Source organism: Varanus komodoensis, unplaced genomic scaffold (genome assembly GCF_004798865.1).
Source record: "Varanus komodoensis strain SLA01 unplaced genomic scaffold, ASM479886v1 scaffold12, whole genome shotgun sequence".
Lineage (NCBI taxonomy): Eukaryota > Metazoa > Chordata > Lepidosauria > Squamata > Varanidae > Varanus > Varanus komodoensis.
Genome location: NW_025335349.1, coordinates 22,256,483 through 22,279,086, shown reverse-complemented (window position 1 = coordinate 22,279,086; position 22,604 = coordinate 22,256,483). Strand labels below are relative to the sequence as shown.

At 44.1% G+C, this 22,604-nt stretch overlaps 1 protein-coding gene across 1 annotated transcript; it reads left to right on the top strand.

Moving 5' to 3' along the window:
- Nucleotides 1–13,626: 13,626 nt before the first annotated feature.
- On the top strand, nucleotides 13,627–22,176 carry DSCC1 (DNA replication and sister chromatid cohesion 1). Its single transcript, XM_044421501.1, has 9 exons — nucleotides 13,627–13,862; nucleotides 15,718–15,886; nucleotides 17,025–17,159; nucleotides 18,032–18,122; nucleotides 19,063–19,201; nucleotides 19,639–19,691; nucleotides 20,285–20,439; nucleotides 20,738–20,886; nucleotides 21,838–22,176. Exons 1-9 carry the CDS (start codon nucleotides 13,693–13,695, stop codon nucleotides 21,944–21,946), a joined length of 1,170 nt encoding a protein of 389 aa, XP_044277436.1. The 5' UTR covers nucleotides 13,627–13,692; the 3' UTR covers nucleotides 21,947–22,176.
- Nucleotides 22,177–22,604: the final 428 nt, after the last annotated feature.

Below are 22,604 nucleotides of genomic sequence, written 5' to 3'. Positions count from 1 at the left end.
CTGTCCTCCCGGAGGAGACGCAGCTCCTGCAGGGGCTTCCTTGTGGCGCTGTGACAGGCGGCCTGGCGCGGGACACGTGGCCGCATCAAAGCACCCGCGGGCGCCGCTCCGGGGGCAGCGCAGACAAGGCCGGCAGCGTCCCCCTGCGGCACCGCGGCGGCGAGGCGCTGCTCGGGCCAGGCGTGCGGTCAGTGTCAGGCGCAGCGCTGGATCCGGCTCAGCCCCGGGCGGGCAGGCAGGCAGGCAGGCGGGCAGGCGGGCGAGCGGGCGGGCGGGCAGCCTGCGGGCGAGGCGAAGGGGAGCTGCTCCGTGTTTACCACTCGCGAGCTTCCTGAAACTGCCGAGCGAGCGAGCGAGCACCGAGCGGCAGGGACGCGCTTCTGCAATTCAGGGATCCCGCTGCTCGCACAGCCTCCTTCTCTTTCCCCAGCTGTTTCCCCTCCCCTCCCTTTTCCCTCCTCTTAACGGAGCCCTTCCTGTTCTTTTTCCTCCAAAACAAAACAGAAATCGGCCCAACTGGGGGGGTGGGTAGAGAATCGAGGACAGTATAAAAGCAGGAACGGAGCACACCGGAATGGGCCTTTATTTTTTAAAACATGCCAAAATCAATGACATAGAATCATAGACTCATAGGACAGTAGAGCTGGAAGGGGCCATGAAGACCATCGGGTCCAACCCCTGCTGTTGCAGGACACCAAGTTACACCATCCCACTCAGAGGGCTGCCCAGTTTCTTCTTGAATGTCTCCAGTGTGGGAGAGCCCTCCACCTCTCCAGGCAGCTGGTTCCACTGTCGGATTGCTCAGACAGTGAGGAAGCTTTTCCTGATGTCCAGCCTGAATCTGGGTTGTCCCAGCTTCAATTGATTATTTTGTGTCCTACACTCTGGTATCAGCAAAGAGAGACCTTGTCCTTCCTCTTTGTGACAGCCTTTTAGGGATATCATGTCCCCCTCACTCTTCTCTTCTCAAGGCTGAACATGCCCAGTTCTCTCAGTCTCCCCTCATCGGGCAGTGTTTCCAAACCCTGGACCATTTTTGTTGCCCTCCTCTGGACATTCTTCTCTCTTCACGTGAGAAGAACATTTTAGTGCTGAAACCCTCGCAATAATGTATTCTTATTAACTCCATAATCCTACCCAGAACAGAACAGCCACTCCAAGGATTCCAAGCCAAGAAAACTCACTAGTCACAGGGAATCACATGGGAGAGATTCAGCCAGCCACAAAATGTCCACAGAAGCCACATGTTCCGGGTAATCTGGAAAATGGCCTTCAGCAGCAACTTCAAAGTGACCAAAATAGACTGGTCTCACTGAACTACCTGGGCAGAATGACATAACCCACAAAATCTCCATAGGAACCACATTTTGGTCCCTTGTACCTGAGCCAAGCAGTAGTCCACATTCCAGGAAAAGGTCAGCTTCCTTGAGGACCAAGGGTACACCACATGTACATGGGCAGCACACAGCAGGATGCAAATGTCTACAGGAAGCACATTTTGGTCAATGGCCAAGAATGGCAACTTCTGAGTAAGCTTACCAGTTGCACAGGACTTGGAGGAACAGATACACTGTGCTACAAAATTTTACAGAAACCATATGCCACACAACAGTCCACAACCCACAAACAGAACAGAGCAATCCACCAAATTAATGAGGCTCACATAATGGGATAGGAGAGAAGCCTCAAAACCTCCAGTAAAAACAACAACAACAACAACAACACATTTTGGTACCAGGGAATAGCCCATATTCAGGAAAAAACAGGAATTTGAGCCAAACCAACCAAAATCTCCAGCCATATATAACCATTCCAGGCAGAGAGTTATGCAAGGAGATGCAAAACATCGCCAGGACGGATGTTCTGATGCCCATTCCAGACAATGGTCTGTATTCTGAAGACAAGCCGAGAACAATGACTTTAATTTAAGCAAAATAAACCAAATACACCACTCTCCTTGGGAGGGATGCACTAATCCACAAAACCTCCAAAGAAACCACATTCGAGGTTATAGTTGGTAACCTAGAAAGTGGCCAGGGATGCCAACTTCCTCTGAGCCAAATAAAACAAATGTCCCCGTTAGTCACATATATCTACAAAAAGGGATGCAATATGACACAAAAACCTCCACAAAAATCATGTTTTTGACCATTCCAGGCAATAGTCCATAGTCTGGAAAATGGCCCAGATTAACTAAATTCAAAAGTTACACATAACTGGATCAGGCAGAAGGCAATAAACTACATTATTACTGTAGAATCCACATTTCAGTACCAGTCCTGGGTAAATATACTTTGCTCCAGGAGAGCAATCTAGAATGTCAGCCTCCAAGTGTGTCAGAATTTGGGCAGCTCCATCTGGTGGCCAGAATCAGATTGGTCCCTGCAGTGCTTGCGGGATGGGGCCCAGACCCTGCTGGAGCTCAAGTCTCTTGGTGCGTGCCTGGTGGGAGAACTGGTAGAAGAATTATATAGAGCAATTCTTCCCTCCAGCGGAAGTTTTAGCAATGCAGGTCTTCCTGCTAGCTGCAGCATGTTCCAGCTTCTGTAACTCACCTGGCCATGTGGGATCTGGTTCCTGCTGTGCTTTGCTGTATTGTGCCTTGCCTTGCCTTGCCTTGCCTTGCCTTGCCTTGCCTTGCCTTGCCTTGCCTTACTAGTGGCACCCTCAATGTTCCTGAATCCGGTCCAGTTATCCTGCCACAGGTACCTGCTCACTGCACTTGCTGTCTTTCCAGTTCTTGACACTTGGCTTGTTTGTCACCACGGCTTTGTGGAACTCCTGGTTCCTGACTTCGGCCTGTTCCTTGACTATGACCTTGCCTCGGACTTCATTCCTGGACTTTGCACTGTGTTTGGACTCTCAAGTTCTGTTGCCCTGGTTCTGTTGCCTTCGTCTTGACTCCTGTTGCCTACATGCCCAGACCCTAACAAACTAATCTACATCAACCAAATTCATCATTCATCGATGGGACTTAACCTGAAAACATGTTGCAGAACCCACTCTTGTTAATAAAATGCATTTCAGAAGATGGCATGTAACACAAACTTTCTGCTTAGCCCAACTACCCAAATTTACTAATTACAGCTGAATAGGTGGGATGATGCAGCAACCCAGAATATTTCCACAGCAGTAATGTTCAGGATTCTGGGAGAATGGAGCTCAGCATCTGCACTAGAGATAGCAAAGCCAAGTTCAGAGGTCATGCATATGAAGATGATGCTGCAAGCCATAGAGAGAAGCCCCACTTCGGTTTGCCGTTGGGACAATAATCTGTTTTCTAGACAAAGCAACCTGAACAATAACTTCCAAACAGCCAAACCAGCCTAATTCAACAGTCACACATGACTAGATAGAACAGACATAATAAATCACAAAATTTCCACAGAAGCCTTATTGGGATATTGAAAACTTGTAAATCACCAGGCCCAGATGGTATCCCTCCTAAAGAACTCAAATGTGAAGTTGCTGATCTTCTAGCAAAAATATGCGGCCTGTCCCTAAGATCAGCTTGTATACCAGAAGGCTGGAGAATGGCCAATGTAATTCCAGTTTTTAAAAAGTGGTCTGGAAATTACAGACCGGTTAGATTAACATCTGTTCTGGCTAAATTGGTTGCAAGCATGATTAAATATAAATTAGTAAGCATATAGGAAGATAAGCCTTGCTGAAAAAGAATCAACATGCCTTCCAGAAAGGTAAGCCATGCCTCACTAATCTTTCCGAGGTCTTTGGAAGTGTCACAGAACATGTGACAATGACAAAATGTCTTGCAGCACCTTAAAGTCTAACATGTTTGTTGTGTTTATCGCTGAACGACTTTGTGAATAGCAGCTAAGGTAGCTACCACTAACTGGATTTGCACAACACAACAACCTATCGTTGGGTGGCAAACCACAGTGGCTTGTCCTGCTGCATGAAGCTGGACTAATCCTGTAGGGTAACATGTTGGAGGGCAACAAGCCACCCTGACAACCCTTGGGCTGTTCAACACATGATGGGTTGTCTTGTTATCACACCTGGCGACCAGGTCCAATATGACTATGAGGAATGGGCTAGCTGGCTGTTTGGTAAGATTGGCAAAAGCCCCTTGCCACACTCCCAGAGCTTCCCTAGGTGCCCCCCAGTGCTAACCACCCCACACATGGCCAGTCAGTAAGTGGGGCACCTGCTATCGCCTTGATTGCAAGCCATTTTGGCTTGCCATAGCTTTTTGTATTCGGGAAACTCTGGGGCAATTTCCAAGGTTGGAATTTGCTGCACTTTGCCCAGGAAAGGCTGTCCATTTTGAGACCTAAGTATGCATTTGTGAAAGACTGTTTTCTTTTAAAGATTCTACACAGCTATTTGCATAGATTAGGGTTACAAAAGTTAAGGGAAAAAATAGTTGGCGTCACTGTATAGCCCCTCCAAGGTACCGCTTGGCAACTTTGAAGGAGCTGTCAGTAGCTGTTCAAACAGGGACTGCAAAAAGTGGCTGTCAGGCTGGACTTCACAATCTACAGGGGGTGGGGAAGCACATAAAAATACAATATCAAATACAAACAGCATTATCATGCTAATTAAAATGTTAGCATATAAAAATTCAAACCAGATTTGAAACACATATAAAAAGTTACAATTCTTATACAAATTAAATTACAAAACCTGATTAAGTAGCTAACAAAGCCCCAGTATAAAGCTAATTAAATTTTCTGTGGTACAGTCTACATCTTCAATCTTGCATTGAAAAGATATTAAAATTGGCACCAGGTAGGCCTGCATGGGGAGCTTGTTTTATAACTGTGGAGCGACCATTGAAAGGGTTCTTTTCCTGGTCGCCACCAACCAGGTCTCCCTTGGAGGTGACAATCAGGGGTAGGTCCCAGATCTTCATCAGAGTGTCTGGGTGGATTGTGGTTAGGAGACACATTCTATCAGGTTTGTCTTCCCAATCCATGTAGGGATTTCTAGACTAAATGCAGTGCCTTGAATGACTTTAGAAGCACATAGGCAGCCAAATGCAAGTGAGCCAGGATGGGTGTTATATCTTCTGAACGTCTGGTCCCTATGGCTAATCTGTCTGCTACCTCTTGCACAAGCTGCAGCTTCTGAACAGTCTTCAAGGGCAGCTCCATGTAGAATCCATTGCAGTGATCTGCGTCAGAGATTACCGGAGCTAGATTACTTATACCAGTCTATCTCGGACCAGATGGGGGAGTAACTGCACCACTGACTGAAGCTGGCAGAAGGCACTATGAGCCATTGAAGTGACCCAGAGCCGGGTCAAGGAGCATACGCAAGCTGTGAACCTGTTCCTTCAAGCAGAGTTAACCCTGTGTAGAACAGGGTGAGTCTTCTTCTGGTCAGAAGAACCAGCCACTGACAGCAGCTCATTCTTCTCTGAATGGAACTTCAGTTTGTTAGCCTTCATCAAGTTCAGGCACCAATTTAGCACGACCACAGCCTCACCTGCTGAAGTTGAAAAGCAGAAATATTTATTTATTTATTTATTTAGGAAGCTTCTATGCCGCCCCATTCACCGAAGCCTCGGGGCGGCTCACAACAAATAGAGCTACATGTTATCCCCATGCTGTTGGCAGCGCGCTCCAAAACTCTGGGCATCCCCATGCAGTTGTTTCAGGTAGAGATTAAACAGCATGGGGGACCGATCCCTAGGAAACACAATGCTGGAGAGTCCAGGGGGCAGAACAATAGCCCCCAAGCACCACCAAGCAGGAGCAGCACCAGCGCAATGCAGGGTTCCCCACTCCCAAATCAGTTGCCCCAAAAGTTGATGGAACAGAAAGCAGCCAAGAGGCCCAGGCGTACCAACAGGATCACACGACCACCATCACTGTCCCAGCATAGGTCCTCATACAGGGCAGCCAGATCCAGGCACGAACCCTGATTGAAATAGATCCAAATAACCAGTCCCATCCAAGCATGCCTGCAGCCCTCAAGAACCTCACCCAGGAAGGGGATATTTGCCACTGGCCTAAAACTATTAAGATCTGGGTTCAGAGACGGCTTCTTCAGGAGTGGCCTCACTCCTGCTGCCCCAGGAGGCATGGGACCACTCCTCCTCATAAAGAGGCATGGATCATTTCCCTGGGCCAGCTGGCAGTTCTCTCCCTCCCAGTTTTATTAGCCAAGAGGCTAGATAGGGTTGCACAAACCTTTCCAAGCACCTTGCCAACATCCTCAAGCTGTACAGCCTGGAAAGCATCCAAAATAACTTGACTAGGCTGTGCTCTGGATATCTCACCTGCTTCTGCTCCAGTAACATTAGAGTCTAAGTCTTGGTAGATGCAAGAAAATTTATCCTGGAAGCACCTAGAAAATATAATGCAGCAGGCCTCAGATGGCTCCAAGATGTCCTTGGGGCGAGCGGGGCCAGGAGACAGAGGATGGAATGGCAGCAGTCAGATATTGGTTCTTTGTTGCTCTCACTACCTCCAAATGTATTTGACTATAGGAATTCTCAGTTGTATCCACTAGGGGACTTCTTCCATCCAAACCCAAACCATCTCCTATTTTGTTTCATCACTTGCAGCTCCAGGAGATACCAAGTTGCTGGATGGACTCTACTACAAAGAAGACACTCATGTCAACTGCCCAGATAATTTCTGTATTTCAGGGATTTCCCAGGACCACCATATCTAGTCCCCTAGAGCTTCTGGAATCCAACCTCCAGGGATGGGCCATCTTAAAATTATAATTCCAGTTAAATGCAGCCATCAAGAAAAATTCTATAGCAATAAATGTATAACATACAATATTACCATGACTAAAAATATCAAAATACAAAATAGTACAAGAAAGAAAAATGATGTTATTTATTAAAAGTAGATATGATTTTCTTTTTCTTTCTTTTTATTTTTTCTGCGTTTCAGTGGTTAAACTTCTGTACTCTTTCAGCTTTAACAATCTTCCAACTTTCACCATCTGTCTTGTCACAGCATGGAACTAGAGCTCCATTTTTGAGCTATCAATGTTTTTGCAGCAATTTTAAATTCCATACAATCCCCTCTTCCGTCTGAAATACACCACTCTAAATATCCTACCTGTGGTCAATACTCTTGACCACACTTTTCAGTTAGAGGTAACATGTTACCTAAATCTGTCTGCCCCAAATATTATTATTTTCACAGGACAGCACTACCAAATCTGTTCAAACTCAATTCCTAGAGATCCACCTGTCCAAAAATCAACCCCATCAGCACAGATTTTAATCAACCCTTCTGGTAGCTTTGTCCATCCTGATGTCCTTCAGACGTGCTCCCATAATTCTCAGCCACCATGATGAATGACCACGCTGGCTGGAAGTTATTAGAATGACAGTCCAATGCATCAGACTGGGCAAAGCTGCCATTCATACCATGCCCTGTACATATAAATGCTTCTAATGATTCTCTTTTAACACCAGGCAACAAAACAAGGCATTTTTCCATCCCTGCATGAAAATTGATGGCTTCACAACTTCTGCCACTTACATTAAAAAGCACTGCCTCTCTGTTTAACAACCAAATGTTTATTTTATTTATTTCTTACATTTGAATGCTGCCCCATAACCCAGGGGCTCTCTGAGTAGTTTACAATAAAATACAAAATATCGGCAGAACAAAATAATAATACAGTAAAAACCATTTTAAACAGCACAGAAATTTGGCAGTTAATGGCAGAGAAAAATAAAAGCAAGGTGTGGGGCATTCAGAGTAAAAGCAATGTTAAAAGCCAATTTAGCCACCACAGCACCTGGAAAATATAAAGCCCATTGCCTGGTGCAGAAAAGAAAGCAGCAATGGTGCAAGGCCAACCTACCTGTGAAGCATATTCCACAGGTGTGGTGCAACCAAGGAGAAAGTCCCCCTAACCGTCTCCCCATCACTTCTTTGAGGGGTGGCTGTTGGAGAAGGACCTCCGTCAAAGATCTCAACAACCAAGTAGGGATGCGGGGAGATAGGCATTTCTTCAGGTAACCTGGCTCCAAGGTGCTTAGATCAAGACGAGAAGAAAAAACTCTGCCTCTTCATGCATCATTGTATGCATCTCTGTTACGTTCCCCCATTATTTGTCTTTTTTCCTAAGCTAAAGAATTCCTAAACTTTCTTCTTGGGATGCTTTAGCCCTTTCATCATTCCAGTCATCTTTTTTCACAAATTTCCAGCTCTAGAATATCCTTGTTACTTATTTTACATTATATTGCTTATAATTAAATTTATATTCCACTTTTTTTAAAGAACTCAAAGTGGCTTACACTATTATTCCCCTGCTGCTCTCAATCTTATCATCACAACAACCGTGTGAGGTAGGTTGGGGTAAGAGTCAGTGACTGGCCCAAAGTCACCTAGCTGGATCCATGGCTGAACAAGGACGACAGCCCAGATTGCCTGAGTCCCAGTTCCGCACTCTTAAGCACGATGCCACACTGGTTCCATGCAGATGTAGTGTCCAAAACTTCCGCTGCATTTATGTTCAGCCTCAGTGTAAATTAATGCAACGGCACTGTGCTCGCTGCAATTTTATTTCTGACTCCTTTTTAAATGGTCCCCACAATATAATTTGCATTTTTAACAGCCACATCCCAGCTCAACATTTTTATCAAGCCATCCAGGACAACACTGCAATTCCTTTCCTGGTCAGCTCCCATTAGCATGGGTGTGAAGTTGCAGGGTAGAATTGCCCCAGAGTGCAACAGTTTGCATTTACTCATATTATGCAAACACCGTGTTGAAGCCCAGTTTGGAGAAGGAAGTTTGAAACTCTTTACTATTACTTTTGCTTTTAAGCAGTCTGAATAATCTGGTTTTGTGCAAACTGTTGATTAACCAAACCCATTTTTGTCTCCTTTTGAGTAAGTGTGGGGTCTAGGCAGGGGTTTTCCCTAGCCTTAATATCCATTTATTGGATAGGTCGGTCATGGTCATTCATCCAAGTTCTTATGCTTGTTGCTCCTATGGACCACTGCACTGCGGTCTTTCCTTTAGTAAACTGCATCTTTATATTTGGCTCCTGAGGATTTAGCATTATTTGTCTACAAAAATGTCTCAAAACCAACGTGATGCTTTTGCCCATGTAGCGCATCAGTGGCTCAACCGCAAGAATTAAACCCTTGCTTTTGTGACACAGCAAGCATTTGGAAACGCAGATTCCTGATAGTTCAATGTTCTCAGTGAGACAGTCAAACTGCCGTCTCATTGGTGTCAATGGCACCACACCAAATGCGCTCACTTTGTTCCTTCCACCTCCAAGACATGTTTTAACATTAAGTGTTGTTCAGCAGCCAGCCATTTTTTAAAACACAGTCAGCTGCATCCTGTGATTAAAAGAATGAAATGCTTCCTGCCTTTCAGCCAGGTTGAACTAGACATGTGACTAGCCCACAATAAGTCAGAGCAGTACTTCCTTTCTTCTTCAATGCTTCCTTTCACCAGAATTCCAGCCACTTGTAGTATAATTCCTCCATTAATGACACTTGTATTACTTAGCCTGAGAGACAGTATAGTGTAGTGGTTAGAGTGTCACACTAGGACTTGGGAAATCCAGGTTCTTGGGAAATCCACTCTGTGATGAAAGCTCCCTGGGGAAACAGTCATCAGTCTGCAGACTAACCTACTTCACAAGATGATTGCTGTGAGAATAACATGGAGAGGAGGAGAACTATGTAAGCCACTTTGTGTTCCTTGCAAGAGGAAGAAAAGCAGTGTGATTCTTGGGTTTTGCTCTAAAGAGCACTGCCTGATAAATTAAGAGGCTGATGAAAGGTCAAGAAAAGAGACAAACTCAAATTGTTCCAAACTTTTAATACCATGAAAGATATGAATCAGCTTTGTATCTCTGCGCTAGCCTAGTAGTTACAGGCAACCCAGAAATGCACGTGGGGAAATGTTTAGAATTCCATGTAAGTGAGAGAAGGGCTGGAAGAACAGGGATTGCTCTATCCTTCTTTTGCCGACAGCACCAAACCCATGCAAGGCAGAGTAAAATGAACTTTTTTTCCTTCCATGACCATTGCAAGAATGCAGTGGGCAGGTGAAGGAAGGCTGCATTGCCCTGTTTCTATCTCTGCTGGTCTGTCTGGTTGAAGGTGCATCCTTTCCTCTCCTCTCCTCTCCGTTTCAACTAGCCTGCTAAGATGCTACTTTCTCAGGCTAGCCATTTAGGATAGCGCTTCCCCAGCCAGACCAGCATGCAAATGCAGGTTACTAACCGATGAACATGCCAGTAATTGTTGGTGGTGTTGCAGTCTAGCAACCTTCTGGACTTATTTACATGGTTATATGAATACCATGTTTCCACCTGATCCCTTAGCAAAATAAACGACAGACTGAGAAATTCTGTATAATTTTGTTTGTATAGAATTGGAACAGTTCCTTTTGGGGATAGCTAACTGAATCCAGAAATTTTTCCCTGGCTAAAGGATCTATGTTTACAGCCATGCCAGAGGGCAAACCCCCTACAGAGTCTTTCCTGCCACTTGTATCACATTCTGCTCAAGGTGCAAAGCAGGCAGAAACGGAGCCTCCATGCCAAAGGCTCTTGCCAAGCCCAAGCAATGGTCAGGATACTTAGTACTCAGAACATGCACACTGCAAGCAACTTGTGTCACAAATCTTTCCCACATCCTTTTAAGACAGGTATCTCAGTGCTAAAATGTCAGCTTTGCAGAAGTTGAACTAGTCGAGTGACACAATAATGTGACAAAAGCCACAAGCCAAAATTCGGTCCCATCACTGAATAACATGCTGTAGTATCAAGCATGCATCAGCTGGTCAAATGCACCGAGGTTTTTTGTGAGAAGCAGAGTTCTCTCCGACAGAGAAAAGAAGTGTGCAGTGAAGAAGCGGTAGCTGTTGAACTAACCTGAAGGTGGAAATTTCTAGTCACACGACTGCCCACTGCCCTGTTTCAGTATACCGCACATTTAACACTTGCAACGTTCAGTATCTCCTTTTGGATGCGTTGCACCGGTCTGTCCCCATGTGGGAATGTAGGGTTATTGCATTAAAAATTCAAAACTCTTTCTGTAATTAGGATAACTGACCAAACTAACAGAGCCAGCACTTATGCCTAGAATTATGCATACTCCACTAATATTTCCTGCTTCCCTTTATAGACTGTGCCCCTCCAGAGGGATGTTTTCCCAGCTTCAAATAAGTTTAAAGAGGAATTATCAGGCAACGCTGCTGTCAAATAAGGGTGACTTGCTTTAGTGTTGTCTGAGTTTCACGTGTGGGGCGGGAGCCCTTGGGCCGGCATGAATGTTTTGGTGGTGGCATGGAGTGCCAGACTGGGCATGAATGGTCTTGCGGCTGACGACACCAGACCTATTTCCATGTTACAGCTTAATCCTCACACAGGAAGCATGATGGACAGGCTGTGCCTGCCATGAAATCCAGAGTCGTTCCTTGCACCAGAGCAACTCGCAGCCCTGATTTCTCATCCTTTCAGATGGCTCGTGGCAATAAGGGGGGCTCCAAATATGGTTCAAGATCCATCAAAGCTTGGTCAGGGAGCCTCCACTTTCTTGGGGAATGAAAAGATCTGTCCAATGCAGGAGAAAAGGCAGTTTCTACTTTTTCTCAGTGGTCTGGGCTGTCTTTTGCTATTGCTGTACTCGGTGATGGAATGCATCGGAATATGGTTTAACTCCCCATTAAGCTTATCGTTTTTCTCCCCCTCTGGCAGGGCTCCTGTGCTTTTAGCACAGGCCAGGCTGAAATTCAACATGGGAATTTTCTTCCAGCATGAAAGGCTCTCTTCTCAAATTTCTACCTGCCACACAGCTCTTAGAAGTCACCAGATGTGACAGGGATTGCCAGAGTCCTATTCTTAACTTGCAGTCAACAAGCCTTTCCATTTCTTGATCTTGCCCATGACTCCAGCCATAAAAAAATATGCTCTTGTATTTGAAGTCTGATGACCCATTTGACAGCTCGTGTTAAGGATGCTGGGCTGGGAAGCCAGAGATCTGGGATCTAGTTCCCACTCAGTCATGCAGCACACTGGATGAGTCTGGGCCAGCCAGCGACTCAGTGAAGCCCACCTCACAGGGTTGTTGTGAGGATAAGATGGAGAGTAGGAGAATGATGTATTGCATTCCTTGAAAGGAAAAAAAGCTGGGCTACAAGTACAATAAATAATAAGGACATCTTTAAACACCACCACACAGCCTTCCTCCACCAGGCTTTTGCTGCACGTGTTGGACTACAACCCCCAGTCAGCATAAGGATGACAGCTATAGCCCAAGCAGCCTGTGGAGGGCTGCCACGAGATACAGGCTTTCTGTAAGACAGCACCTGTGCATACAATGCATGCCATATGTCTGCTTGTCCTGGTTTAAAGTGTTACATTTATTTATTTAAAATAATTTTACCCCGTCCTACATGGAATCATACGAGGACGGCTTACAATAATAATAATAGCATATAGTAACAAACAAAAAGCAAAATGTGACTGTAAATATATTAAAACCAAGTTGGTAACTTTCAGAAGGGCGTGAGTGATGGAGGTGACTGAGATGTGTGGGCAGAGCTTGGGTGTATGAGGAGAGAGAAACAGATACTAACAGTTGTTGTTATGCATTGTTTTAGTCATTAAAAAAAGAAGTTACTGAACATCTTGAAACCAGTACGCTTCTTGTCCAAATAAAGTTTTATTTTATTTATTTTTAACACAGAGTCAGAGGCTGTTTGTGTACCAGTGTCTCATTCTCAGGATCACACAGTCCAATGAAGGAGCCTTACAGCTTAGGCACAGTATTGAGGGAAAGCTTAATTAATGGGATTGAAATTAAATTCCTGGTGGCAGCATTGCATAATGACAGAAAAAGAGGTAAATACCAGGAGGTTAAAAACACACCGTATTTTTAAAACTAGTGTACTTGTGATACTGCTGCACAGAATTCCTGGCACTAATATTCTCATTCTATCCATTCTTACTTGGAAGTAGATCTCATTGTGTTTACTAGGTCTTACTGTGGAGAAATTCCCCAGGCTGGGCTGCAAAGCGTTCATGACATGCAGAGTTGCGCCGCTAGTTGCTAACTTTCCAGCTAGGCTTCGTAAATTCGCTGTTAAACCCCCCCCCCCCCCCGTTAAAAAGTACGGGAGAAGCCCTGGACTATCCAGTCAGCCAGCACTCCTGCATAATGTGTAAGCCCGAAGGAGTTCACTGTAACTAACTTTAGCACCAATATGAACTGAATCTGGGCCCAAGGGTCTTTACTTTTGCTTTAAAAGGGAAGAAAAGTTCTTGCAGACTTTTGACTTCTGCGGTGCATATATGAAAGTTAAGAACCTGTGACTATAGCAATAATTAGGAGCAATAAACTAAAACAAATGCACTTTCTCAACAGCCTTCTGGATCCCTCTCGGAAGGGTAAGATAAAGAATTTTAAAAAGGAGAGAAAGCTCCTTTTAAATCTCCCTCCCACGTGTGGTTTTGCTGCACCGGCCTGGTACGCGGACCACAAAATCAACCCCCGAGGCACACCGCACGCGAATCATCTCCGCGCGCGCCGCAGCAAAAACTTGCCGCTCCAACCCCGCCTCCTCTCCCCTCTAATTGGTCAGCCAAAGCGCCAGGCCCCGCCGACCAGGGTCACGTGAGGCAGAACTTTTGGCGCGTTTTAGGAACTGACCGCCCCACGTCTGCGCGCTTTGCTGTTTCTATAGGAAACAAGGCCGCTATTCATCCCGGGTCTCTAAAATGCGGAGTCGCGAGGAAGTGGACGCCACGCTGCAAGTGGCTAAAGTGAACCCGGCGGAGTTGCTTCCCGTCGTGCAGTGCCTCAGCTTCTGCGCCCAGGAAGATGCGGCGGACCACTACCTGCTACAGCTGGAACCAGAGCTTTGCGCCGAGTTGGAGGCGGGGCACAGGTAAGAGTGCGCACGCGCGCATATGGCACCGCCCTCTTTCGTCTTGTCTGGGCGGGGAAGATCAGAGCCCAGTGCTTCCCGGTTGGGCTTCGGGCTTTACAGCGACCTCTGGCGATGCGGCGGGGAAGTAGCAGTACGCCTATTCAAACAGGGCAAACGCGGGGTGAATTTTGTTGCGGAGTTTCCAGATCGTTGTGATGCTGACTTTTCATTTTAAAAGTGGCCTTTACGCTTTTCTGAACCTTGACCCTCCAGATGTTGGTAAATTGAGACTCCCATCATCCCCAGCATGGTCACTGGTTAGGGATTGTAGGGCAACAACGCCTGGGTTGAGCCAGTGTGGGACAGTGGTTTAGGGTGCTGGGCTGGGGATCCAGGAGATCCGTGTTCTAGTCCCCGCTCAGCCAGGGAGCCAACTGGGTGACTTTGGGCTAGGCACAGACTCTCAGCCCAGCCAACTGCACAGGGTTGTTCTTGTAAGGATAAAATGGAGCTCTGTAATTCCTCCACAAGAAGAACAAAAAAAAAATGGTGGGGTATAAATGCAATGCAGCAATAATTGTAGTAATATAATAGTTGCTACTTATACAGCTGATCAGCATAAGCGTTCATTAGGGCAGCAATTTTATGCATGTGTAGACAGGAAAAAAATCCTACAACTCTTGGCTGTCTCTTGGCTAAACATGCATAGGATTGCACCCTTGCAAGTTAAATGACACTGGTGCTTTCCTGCAAGGGACTTATATTCTCAGTTTCAGCAGGGATGGGGAAGAAAGCAGAATAAGTTAAGAGTGGATTTCTGTGCTGCTTTTTGCTACAAAGGCCTCCAGAGGGTGGAAGAGACTGACATAGATGAAGATACCCAGGGAGCATGGAAAGATGGGATCTTAGCAATTGCACTCATGCATATTTTGGCTAGGCTGACTTTATTTATTAGAATTATATCCCACATTCTTTCTTACAAAGACCTTAAAGCAGCTTACATCCTCCTCCTCCTGCTGCTCTCAGTCTTATCTCTGCATCATCAACCCTGTGAGGTAGGTTGGACTGAGTCCATGACTGGCCCAGTCACTCAGTTGGCTTCATGGCTGAGCAAGGACTACCTAGAACCCAGATTGCCTGAGCCCCATTCCTGCACTCTTAACCGCTACACCACATTCACTTTCAGCAGGAGGCTACAGTCCTGCTCTCAAGTTGCTGAAGAGGTGGAGTTGTCCATCCTATGCCTTCGTGGCTGTGATACCATTGCACTTACCTCTAAGTAGCTTGTCATGGGAGCCCCCTCCCCTCCCCTCCCCTCCCTTGAACCGCTTTCTAGCGCACACAGGGCTGGTTTGAATGTAGTCCTACGCCAAAAAGGATGCCACCTAAAAGAGGTTTCTCAGTTATCGTTCTTGTCCCCCCCCCCCCCAGTTTGCACTGGCATAAGCACCTACCAGGACAGATTTGACATCTCACGTGTTTTCTTTGGCATAAGCAGAAAGGTGCTATCAAGACACCAAAAGCAATGAGACAAGGAAATCTTGGAGAAATGGGATGGGATGCCTTGGGGACCTCTGGGCTGTGATGGAAAACAAGATTTCCAGCTCAATGCATAAATGCCTAAGAGCTTTCAGTATATAGAAGAATGAAATCTGCTTGCTTGATGGTTTATAACCTGAGCCAATCAAGTCCACAACTTTTTGATGTAATAGTACTTATATGTAACATTGGAACAGTTGGAACCTAGCAGCTTTTCAATAATTTTTGCATGTTCTTTGCAGGGAAATGCTCTTCTAAAATGATTCCTGAACTGACTATGCATAATTGGTTTTTGTTTTTTGTTTTTTGGTTGTTTTGTTTTGTTTTTTTGAAGTTTGGTGATCCGTGGAGACAGAGAAGAACATGCTGTCCTCTGCAGTAAAGATAAGACCTATGACATGAAAATAGCAGATACCTCCAATACCTTGCTTATCATACCCACTTGTAAAACCACAGAACAGCTTAGTGCATGCGATTCTACTTCCAACATCCTGCATACTCAGGTATTTAGTGTGTGTGTGAGATGGTTTCCTGGAGCCAGCTGCAGCAAGTTAACTATCTTTCAAGTCAGGGTTGTTCCTGCCATCCCTTAATTGCTTTTTTTTATTTATTCTATTTGCATTTTTCCTTTTCTTTCAGTATGTGTTCAGGATGAATGTAGGGTACTCCCACATTGTCTGTAGAACAACTGGTGAATTAGGTTAACACATTGAGAAGACTGGATGCAAGATTTTCTAAGTGAGCAATCCTGGGACCACAGGCATTGACCAAAGGGCCGCAGGATACGGGGATCTCCCTTCCAAAGCTAGCGGGGAGGGTCAGAGAGTCACCCCCTTTTGTCTCTGGTGCAGAAAATACTGTGCCTGCTGCTCTCCCAGGCTGGAAAAGTGGCCTTGAAAAGGGGCTTCTTGGGTCAGTGGGAGGAGAAGAGGAGACAAACAAGGCCAGGATATGAGCATCAGGAGCTCCTTCCAGCCTCCTTCCCCTCTTTAATGCACGATCAGAAACCCCCAAGTTCAGGGCGTCCATCATGGAGGAAGGCCCAATGGATATGGCTGTGCCTTAAAGAGTTTGATGGCCAAACAGGAATTTGAATGTATACTGCATGAAAGCTAGCACTTAAGTGGTATGGCCATGATACATGTACAGGAACTATTCTGTCTCTGTTTCTCCATAGGCCTGGCTGTGGTCACCACCCAAATAGCCAGATGAAAGCAGGCCTTTATGATTAAGATCTCTTGGCTCTTTATTTTGTCTTCTCCCTTCATAGACAGCAATGAGCCTCAGGCATTTAAGAGAAGCATGCAGCTGGATGTTGGGAAGGCTATGGTTAAAATGCTTGAGGAGGAGGTAGGGATCCTGTGGGCCTCCAGTGTTGCACTCCAACTTCTATCAGCCCTAGGCACCAAAGCAAATCGCCAGGGATTATGGTAGTTGTAGGTTATCTGTCCCTACTTTAAAAGAATGCCAAAGGGATGGAACAGAAATGCACAAAGAACTGAAGGAGCATCTAGCATGCCAAGCAGAGCAACATTCTCCTCTTTTATCACAAGGTCTGCTGTTGCTGTGTGGAGTTCAGTCTGTTAATACCAAGTCTACAAGTTAATCATGGCAAATTCCAATGAGGGTTCTTGGCTGTAGATTGCAGGTTTCTCCAAAACTTTCTGGGAACTAAGAAGATGTCAGCCTAAATTAAAGAAACTCAAGAAACTTCTAATGGAAAATCCATATGAAGGACCAGACAGTGAGCAAGAGAGGACTTCAACTAAATCTAAGGTACAAATAAGAGACAGCTGGGTGGAAAACATCCTTTCAGCTAGAAAAAGATTGAACAGCATTTTAAAAAAAGTATACTGTAGATGGGTTTTATCTGCAAATAGAAATGAAGCACCTGAATGATCGCAGGATAACAACTGCAACTAGAAAAGCGTTCACTGATGCTAGGCTGCCTTTCCCTGATCTAGTATGCCAAGTCTGTGCTGTTCTTCCCATATAGCAGATGGCAGGCAGCAGGAGCAGGCTGAGGGAGAGGGAGAGAAAGGCTTGCCTGAGGCCACCGGAGCAGCTCACTGCAGGGGGTGGGGGAGCAGCTTTGTGCCAGGTGCCCCTAAGCACGGCTGTCTGTTCTCCCATAGGTGAGCAACTATTTTCAGCATGACAGACAGGTGGTTCTGTGTGTACCAGTAGTAAGTGGGAATCATACTGGCTCATCTACACACTCTCCCCATTTGCACATACCCATTCCTCAGGGTCACCTTTCCTCACTGGGCTTCCCTTTCTTAGTGTCCACTACACAAAGACAGCAAACTGCCACCAGGGAATGAGAGTGGTTTTTCAGTCAGGCAGGAGCACAGTAGTGTGACTTTGTGGCCAGTTTTGTGCTCTCCCCTTCACTCTCAACTTTTGGCATGAAGAGCAAGAGGAAGGGGTGAGGCCTGGGAAGAAGGGCTAGCAGGCCAACGGGAGAAACCCTGTGGTTCCCCACATCTGCCTTAGGCCATGCTAGGTCTCAGCAACTTATGCTTAGCATAACACAAAATGGTTTGGGCATAATCATATGCACAGTTAAACAGAAAGAAGTGTCTGTAGTTCTGTGATTATGAAGTGTAGCAAGAAGGTTCTTACATGCTCTGTTTTGTTGTCTTTAGTATACAACAGAAGACTTGCTAGAACAGGTCCAAGCAAGCGAAGAAGAAATAATGCATCAGCTGCTGATTCTAAAAGCATGCCAAATTAAAGGTATTTGTCTCTACAGGGGGGAGCCTGTAGGTTATAGTTTATTTGTAGGTTATCTTGGAATTCTTTATTAGTTAAAAGTAACAGTTGCCAAGCTTTAGATGCTCAGGCGTAAATTGCCTTGCTTAATTACTGCTCTGTTGTGTTAAAAAGCTACACAGAATTGGACGTGAACTACAATGGCTTGCATGGAGTCTTAGAAATTTCCAGACATTTTGACAGTTAAGTACAGCCTTGCATGGCCTCTTGTACCATATCTCATTTTCACTATCCACAGCAGTAATGGCAATTGCTAAATGTTGCATATATAGTAAAGCAACATGGCATTTCCTTATTCCTGTGCTAATTTATACTTCTAATCTTGGAGCATTATTTTTATTAAAAGCCAGGTCTTGTTCTTTGCAACATAGGAAGCTGCTGTATCTTGGAACACTGGTTTGTCTTGCCCAGTAGTATCAAAATTGACTGGAAGCAGCTTTTCAGGTTCCAGGCAAGATCTCCTAACCTCACCTGGAGATGCTGGGGATTGAACCTAGAACGTGTTTTACAAATGAGCTATGCCCCTTTGCTACACAGTTCTGTGACCAGGAAATAGAACCCCATTGAGCGCTGTGTATATAAAGCTGAGTTGATTTCTCAATAACTCTTATTGAATTCTGTCAGACACAGTAAATCAATTGTAATCTTGAACCTCATTTATGTGCACAGGTAGAGAGAAACCTTCTCTAATCAGTAATGCAAATGATCTTTGCAGTGCATGCCCTGCTCTACAGCTTCTCTCATAGCAATAGAATATCAATAGAATATTCTTTGCTTAGAATATCAAAAGAGTCTGGGGTAATGTTTTCTTTTTTCTAAGCCTACCTTCAAAATACCTTCACCAAAGTAAACTGTTGATTCAGCTGAATACTGATTCTTTACACCTTGCTTCTCTGCTTTTCAGGCTATTGGAGGATTCTGGACTTCGATTATGAGATGAAATTGTTGAATCATGTAACTCAGCTAATATATACTGAATCCTGGCCATTCAACAAGGTTCCTTTAAGCATCTGCCTTCAAGAGCTTGGTCCTCTAGAACCAAAGTAAGTCCTTTTCTAATACCTGCATAAAACTGTACAGTCACATTTCATTCTAGAATTCTTGGTTTCTCTATCATGTGAAAGTACTCTCATTCTATTCATTATCACATGCTATATAAAACATCAGTACTCTCAAAACCAGCTCAGGCCCAAATTAGAAGCAATGCTAAGTGCATCATCAGAAACCTGGTCCATTAAAAAGTGGGTGCGTGGCCCCAACTTTTATTGTGAGACAGGTTTTATCCTTCCCTCTCCAGCCCTGGCCTTCATGTAAAACTTGGTGTGGCCAAAAGCATAATACCTTCACTTAAAAATTTGTCATTAGAGGGTCATTGTTTTGCCTAAATCAATGAATCGTGAGGATCAACAGAAGTGGCCTTATTCTGTAGCCTGTGACAATTCAATTGAGTATATTAATTGTAGACAAATGTTTATTTCAGGGAAATGATAGAACACATTCTTATGAGTTATGGACAGAAATACATAGATGAAGGTAAGTCACCTCTGTGAGTGTATGTTTTACATTAATAATAACAAACTCAAATAAGTAGGTGATATGTAATTGTATAGAGTATAATGGTAGACAAAAATGAAGGGAGAGGAACTGGCCACATATGAATAGCAGAAAGATGCATATCAGTCCCCCAAACCAGATCTCATATAGTTAGATCCGTTTGTTTTGATGGATGCTGTGAAATATAGTTGCTATTAGGCAAATGTAAAATACACACCTAAAAGATTTGCCAGTGCATCCACTGCTTAGATCACTGAATCGCCTTGTTCGAACCTGGCTTTGTCCCACATGCTTTCCTTGTACCCAGACCTCGTTTGAGGAGCAAATGCTTGGGAGTAGAGTACAGAAAGAGCAATAGTGGTTAACATCTCTAACCTGTGTTCCCCTTTAGCCATAAACATCGGGCACCTCATTTCCTGCTGTTATATGTCGTTAGGGCAGTCCCCATATCTCAACTATTTACCAAATCTGTCCATACATCATTCTTTTAAAATGGCTGGTACCTCTTTGAAAGACTCTGAATGATTTGTTTAATTTGTTTTATAATTCATGTTTTTAATATTCCTTACTAGGCACAACTTACTTTGAAATGAATGAAGAGAAGATATGCAGAGCTATTGCACAAATGCTCTTGCAAAATGCAGTTAAGTTCAGTCTCTCAGAATTCCAAGAGGTTTGGCAGCAAAGTGTCCCTGAAGGAATGACAACTAGTCAGGACCAGCTAAAGGTAATATAAACTCACTAATTTTTCACTCGTAAATTGTCATAGATGGCATGCAGAATTGTTGCTCACCAAACAGAAGGACTCTGTAGACTAGGACAGCTAGAATTTGCATTCTCCACTCCAACTCCCTGGGTGACCATGGGCAGTCATGATCTCTCTGTCTAAAATTCTTCACAAGGAAGTTGTGAGGATGCAGTGGGTAACGGGAGGGACTATATGCAGCACCCTTGGATGAAGGAAGGATAAGAATGTACTTCGTATGCGCTGAGTTTTTATCCCCTCTATATTTTACCTACTTAAGGGGCTGGCTCTTGTGGATCAGTCTTCTAGACCAGAGACTATTTTCTTGTTAAATGTGGAAGACTTGCCAGAAGATAACCAAGAAAGATTTAACAGCTTGTTCAGCATTAGGGAAAAATGGACAGAAGCTGAAATAGCTCCATATATACAGTAAGTAGAATAAATGCACTGCAGCAGATCGAGCCCACTGCTTGGGGCTTAACTAGGCTGGAGTTTAATGAAACTCAGAGATGCTTGATTGTTGCTTCACACAAGCATGTTGCATTTGGGTCTGTTCAACCGACATTGAAGCTATTTTAGCCTCCCGCAATCCTCTCATTCTTCTTTCTTTTTTATCTATATATGCTCATTTGGGCAACTGAATCCTCCAAAGCTCCAGTTCTCATATATGTGATACCTCACCTTAACATTTGTTAGGTGCTCCCACTTAGCCAAAACTTTCAGGATTTTAACATTTTGTCAATCCCTAGCCATTTCACAGTCTACAGATAGGCTTCTTAGCTATCCTTTTTGTCTAAGTGCACAATTTAGAATTAACTTTTTTTTTTTTTGCTTCACATCTCATTCATTCAGTTGTTAAAATAGAGCTTGTAGAGCTTGTAGAGAGTAGAGCTTGTAGACTTTTTTTCCAGTCAAAACATGCACAGAATTGTACCTTATGTTACTTTATACGTTTTGCAAACCAATCACATACTTTGCAGTCTAGTTCCTCCCATCTCTTGTTTTCAAATCTCTTCATTATCTTGCTTTTACTCAGTTTCTTCATTTCTTTTTGCATCATTTCCTACAACCCTTTGTTTATTGTTTCCACTGACATTATTTGGCTGAAAAATGCACTGTTATGCTTTATATTGTGTTATGTATTATTACTTACTTGTTTAATTGTTGATTGTATTTGTACTTTGATACATTATGCTTTGTTTTAAATGTTTTGGACTGATTGGACACCAAGTTTTTACCATAGAACAGTATATAAAAGTTATAAATAAATGGATGGGTGGATGAATCCATAATTCCTCTTGAAGAATTTTGAGGATACGAATAGCAGTTTTATTAATGACTTTCAGAATTTTATAAAGATACATGTATTCTATTTTTCAGGGACTTGTGTTCAGAGAAGCAAACAATTGGCACACTGCTGACAAAATATGCTCGTTCTTCAATGCAGAATGGACTCAAAGTTTATAACTCCAGAAGGCCCATTTCGTAGGAAGCAACACTAAGTGCTATAGATATTTTATACTTATCTACTCTTGGCTTAAATTTGGGATGGGGTTGTTGAGATTTATCAACAATTTTTGTCACTGGTTAAAATCACAAGGATTGTTTATTAAGCATGGAGCAATATTAACCTAAATCAGAATGCTTGATACAATTTTGTAGAAAAACTGACTTACCTGGAAAAGTTTGAAATACAATAGAAGAAACATGTTCTTCCAACTGTCTGTCGTGAATGAAAAAAAAATTCTTAAAAGTGCACTAAAATTTTAGAAGGAAAAATAAACTCTTGTGTGTTGAAAGCATAAATTATTATGGTAATAGGGGTCATCCACTAATGTTTCAAGGGGATAAGTCTGGGACAGAAAATGGGCTTTTAGGGGCCCACTGCCTAGTCCCTTAAGTGTGCAACCCTCTGCATGTATTTCCCACAGTAGAAATTCACACTAAGCTTTTTGGGGCCAGATTCTGTTTTTTTTTTCCTTAGGTTTCTTTGTAAAGTATCATACATAGTAGAGGTTGGATAGCATTATTGTGGGGCGGAGGAGGGGAGAGGTATATTAATGGCTATAAATAACCTCCCAGGGATCCTCTGAGTTGATGGGTGGTGAAGAAATGCAGTAATACATAAACATAATTATGTTTCTGTG

Bases quoted from the DNA above. Each gene is read 5' to 3' on its own strand.
- DSCC1 (XM_044421501.1), top strand. From the start codon at position 13,693: ATGCGGAGTCGCGAGGAAGTGGACGCCACGCTGCAAGTGGCTAAAGTG. The intron at 15,887-17,024 runs GTATTTAGTGTG...TCTTGGCTGTAG, and splicing joins CCAACATCCTGCATACTCAG to ATTGCAGGTTTCTCCAAAAC. The intron at 20,440-20,737 runs GTAATATAAACT...TACCTACTTAAG, and splicing joins CTAGTCAGGACCAGCTAAAG to GGGCTGGCTCTTGTGGATCA.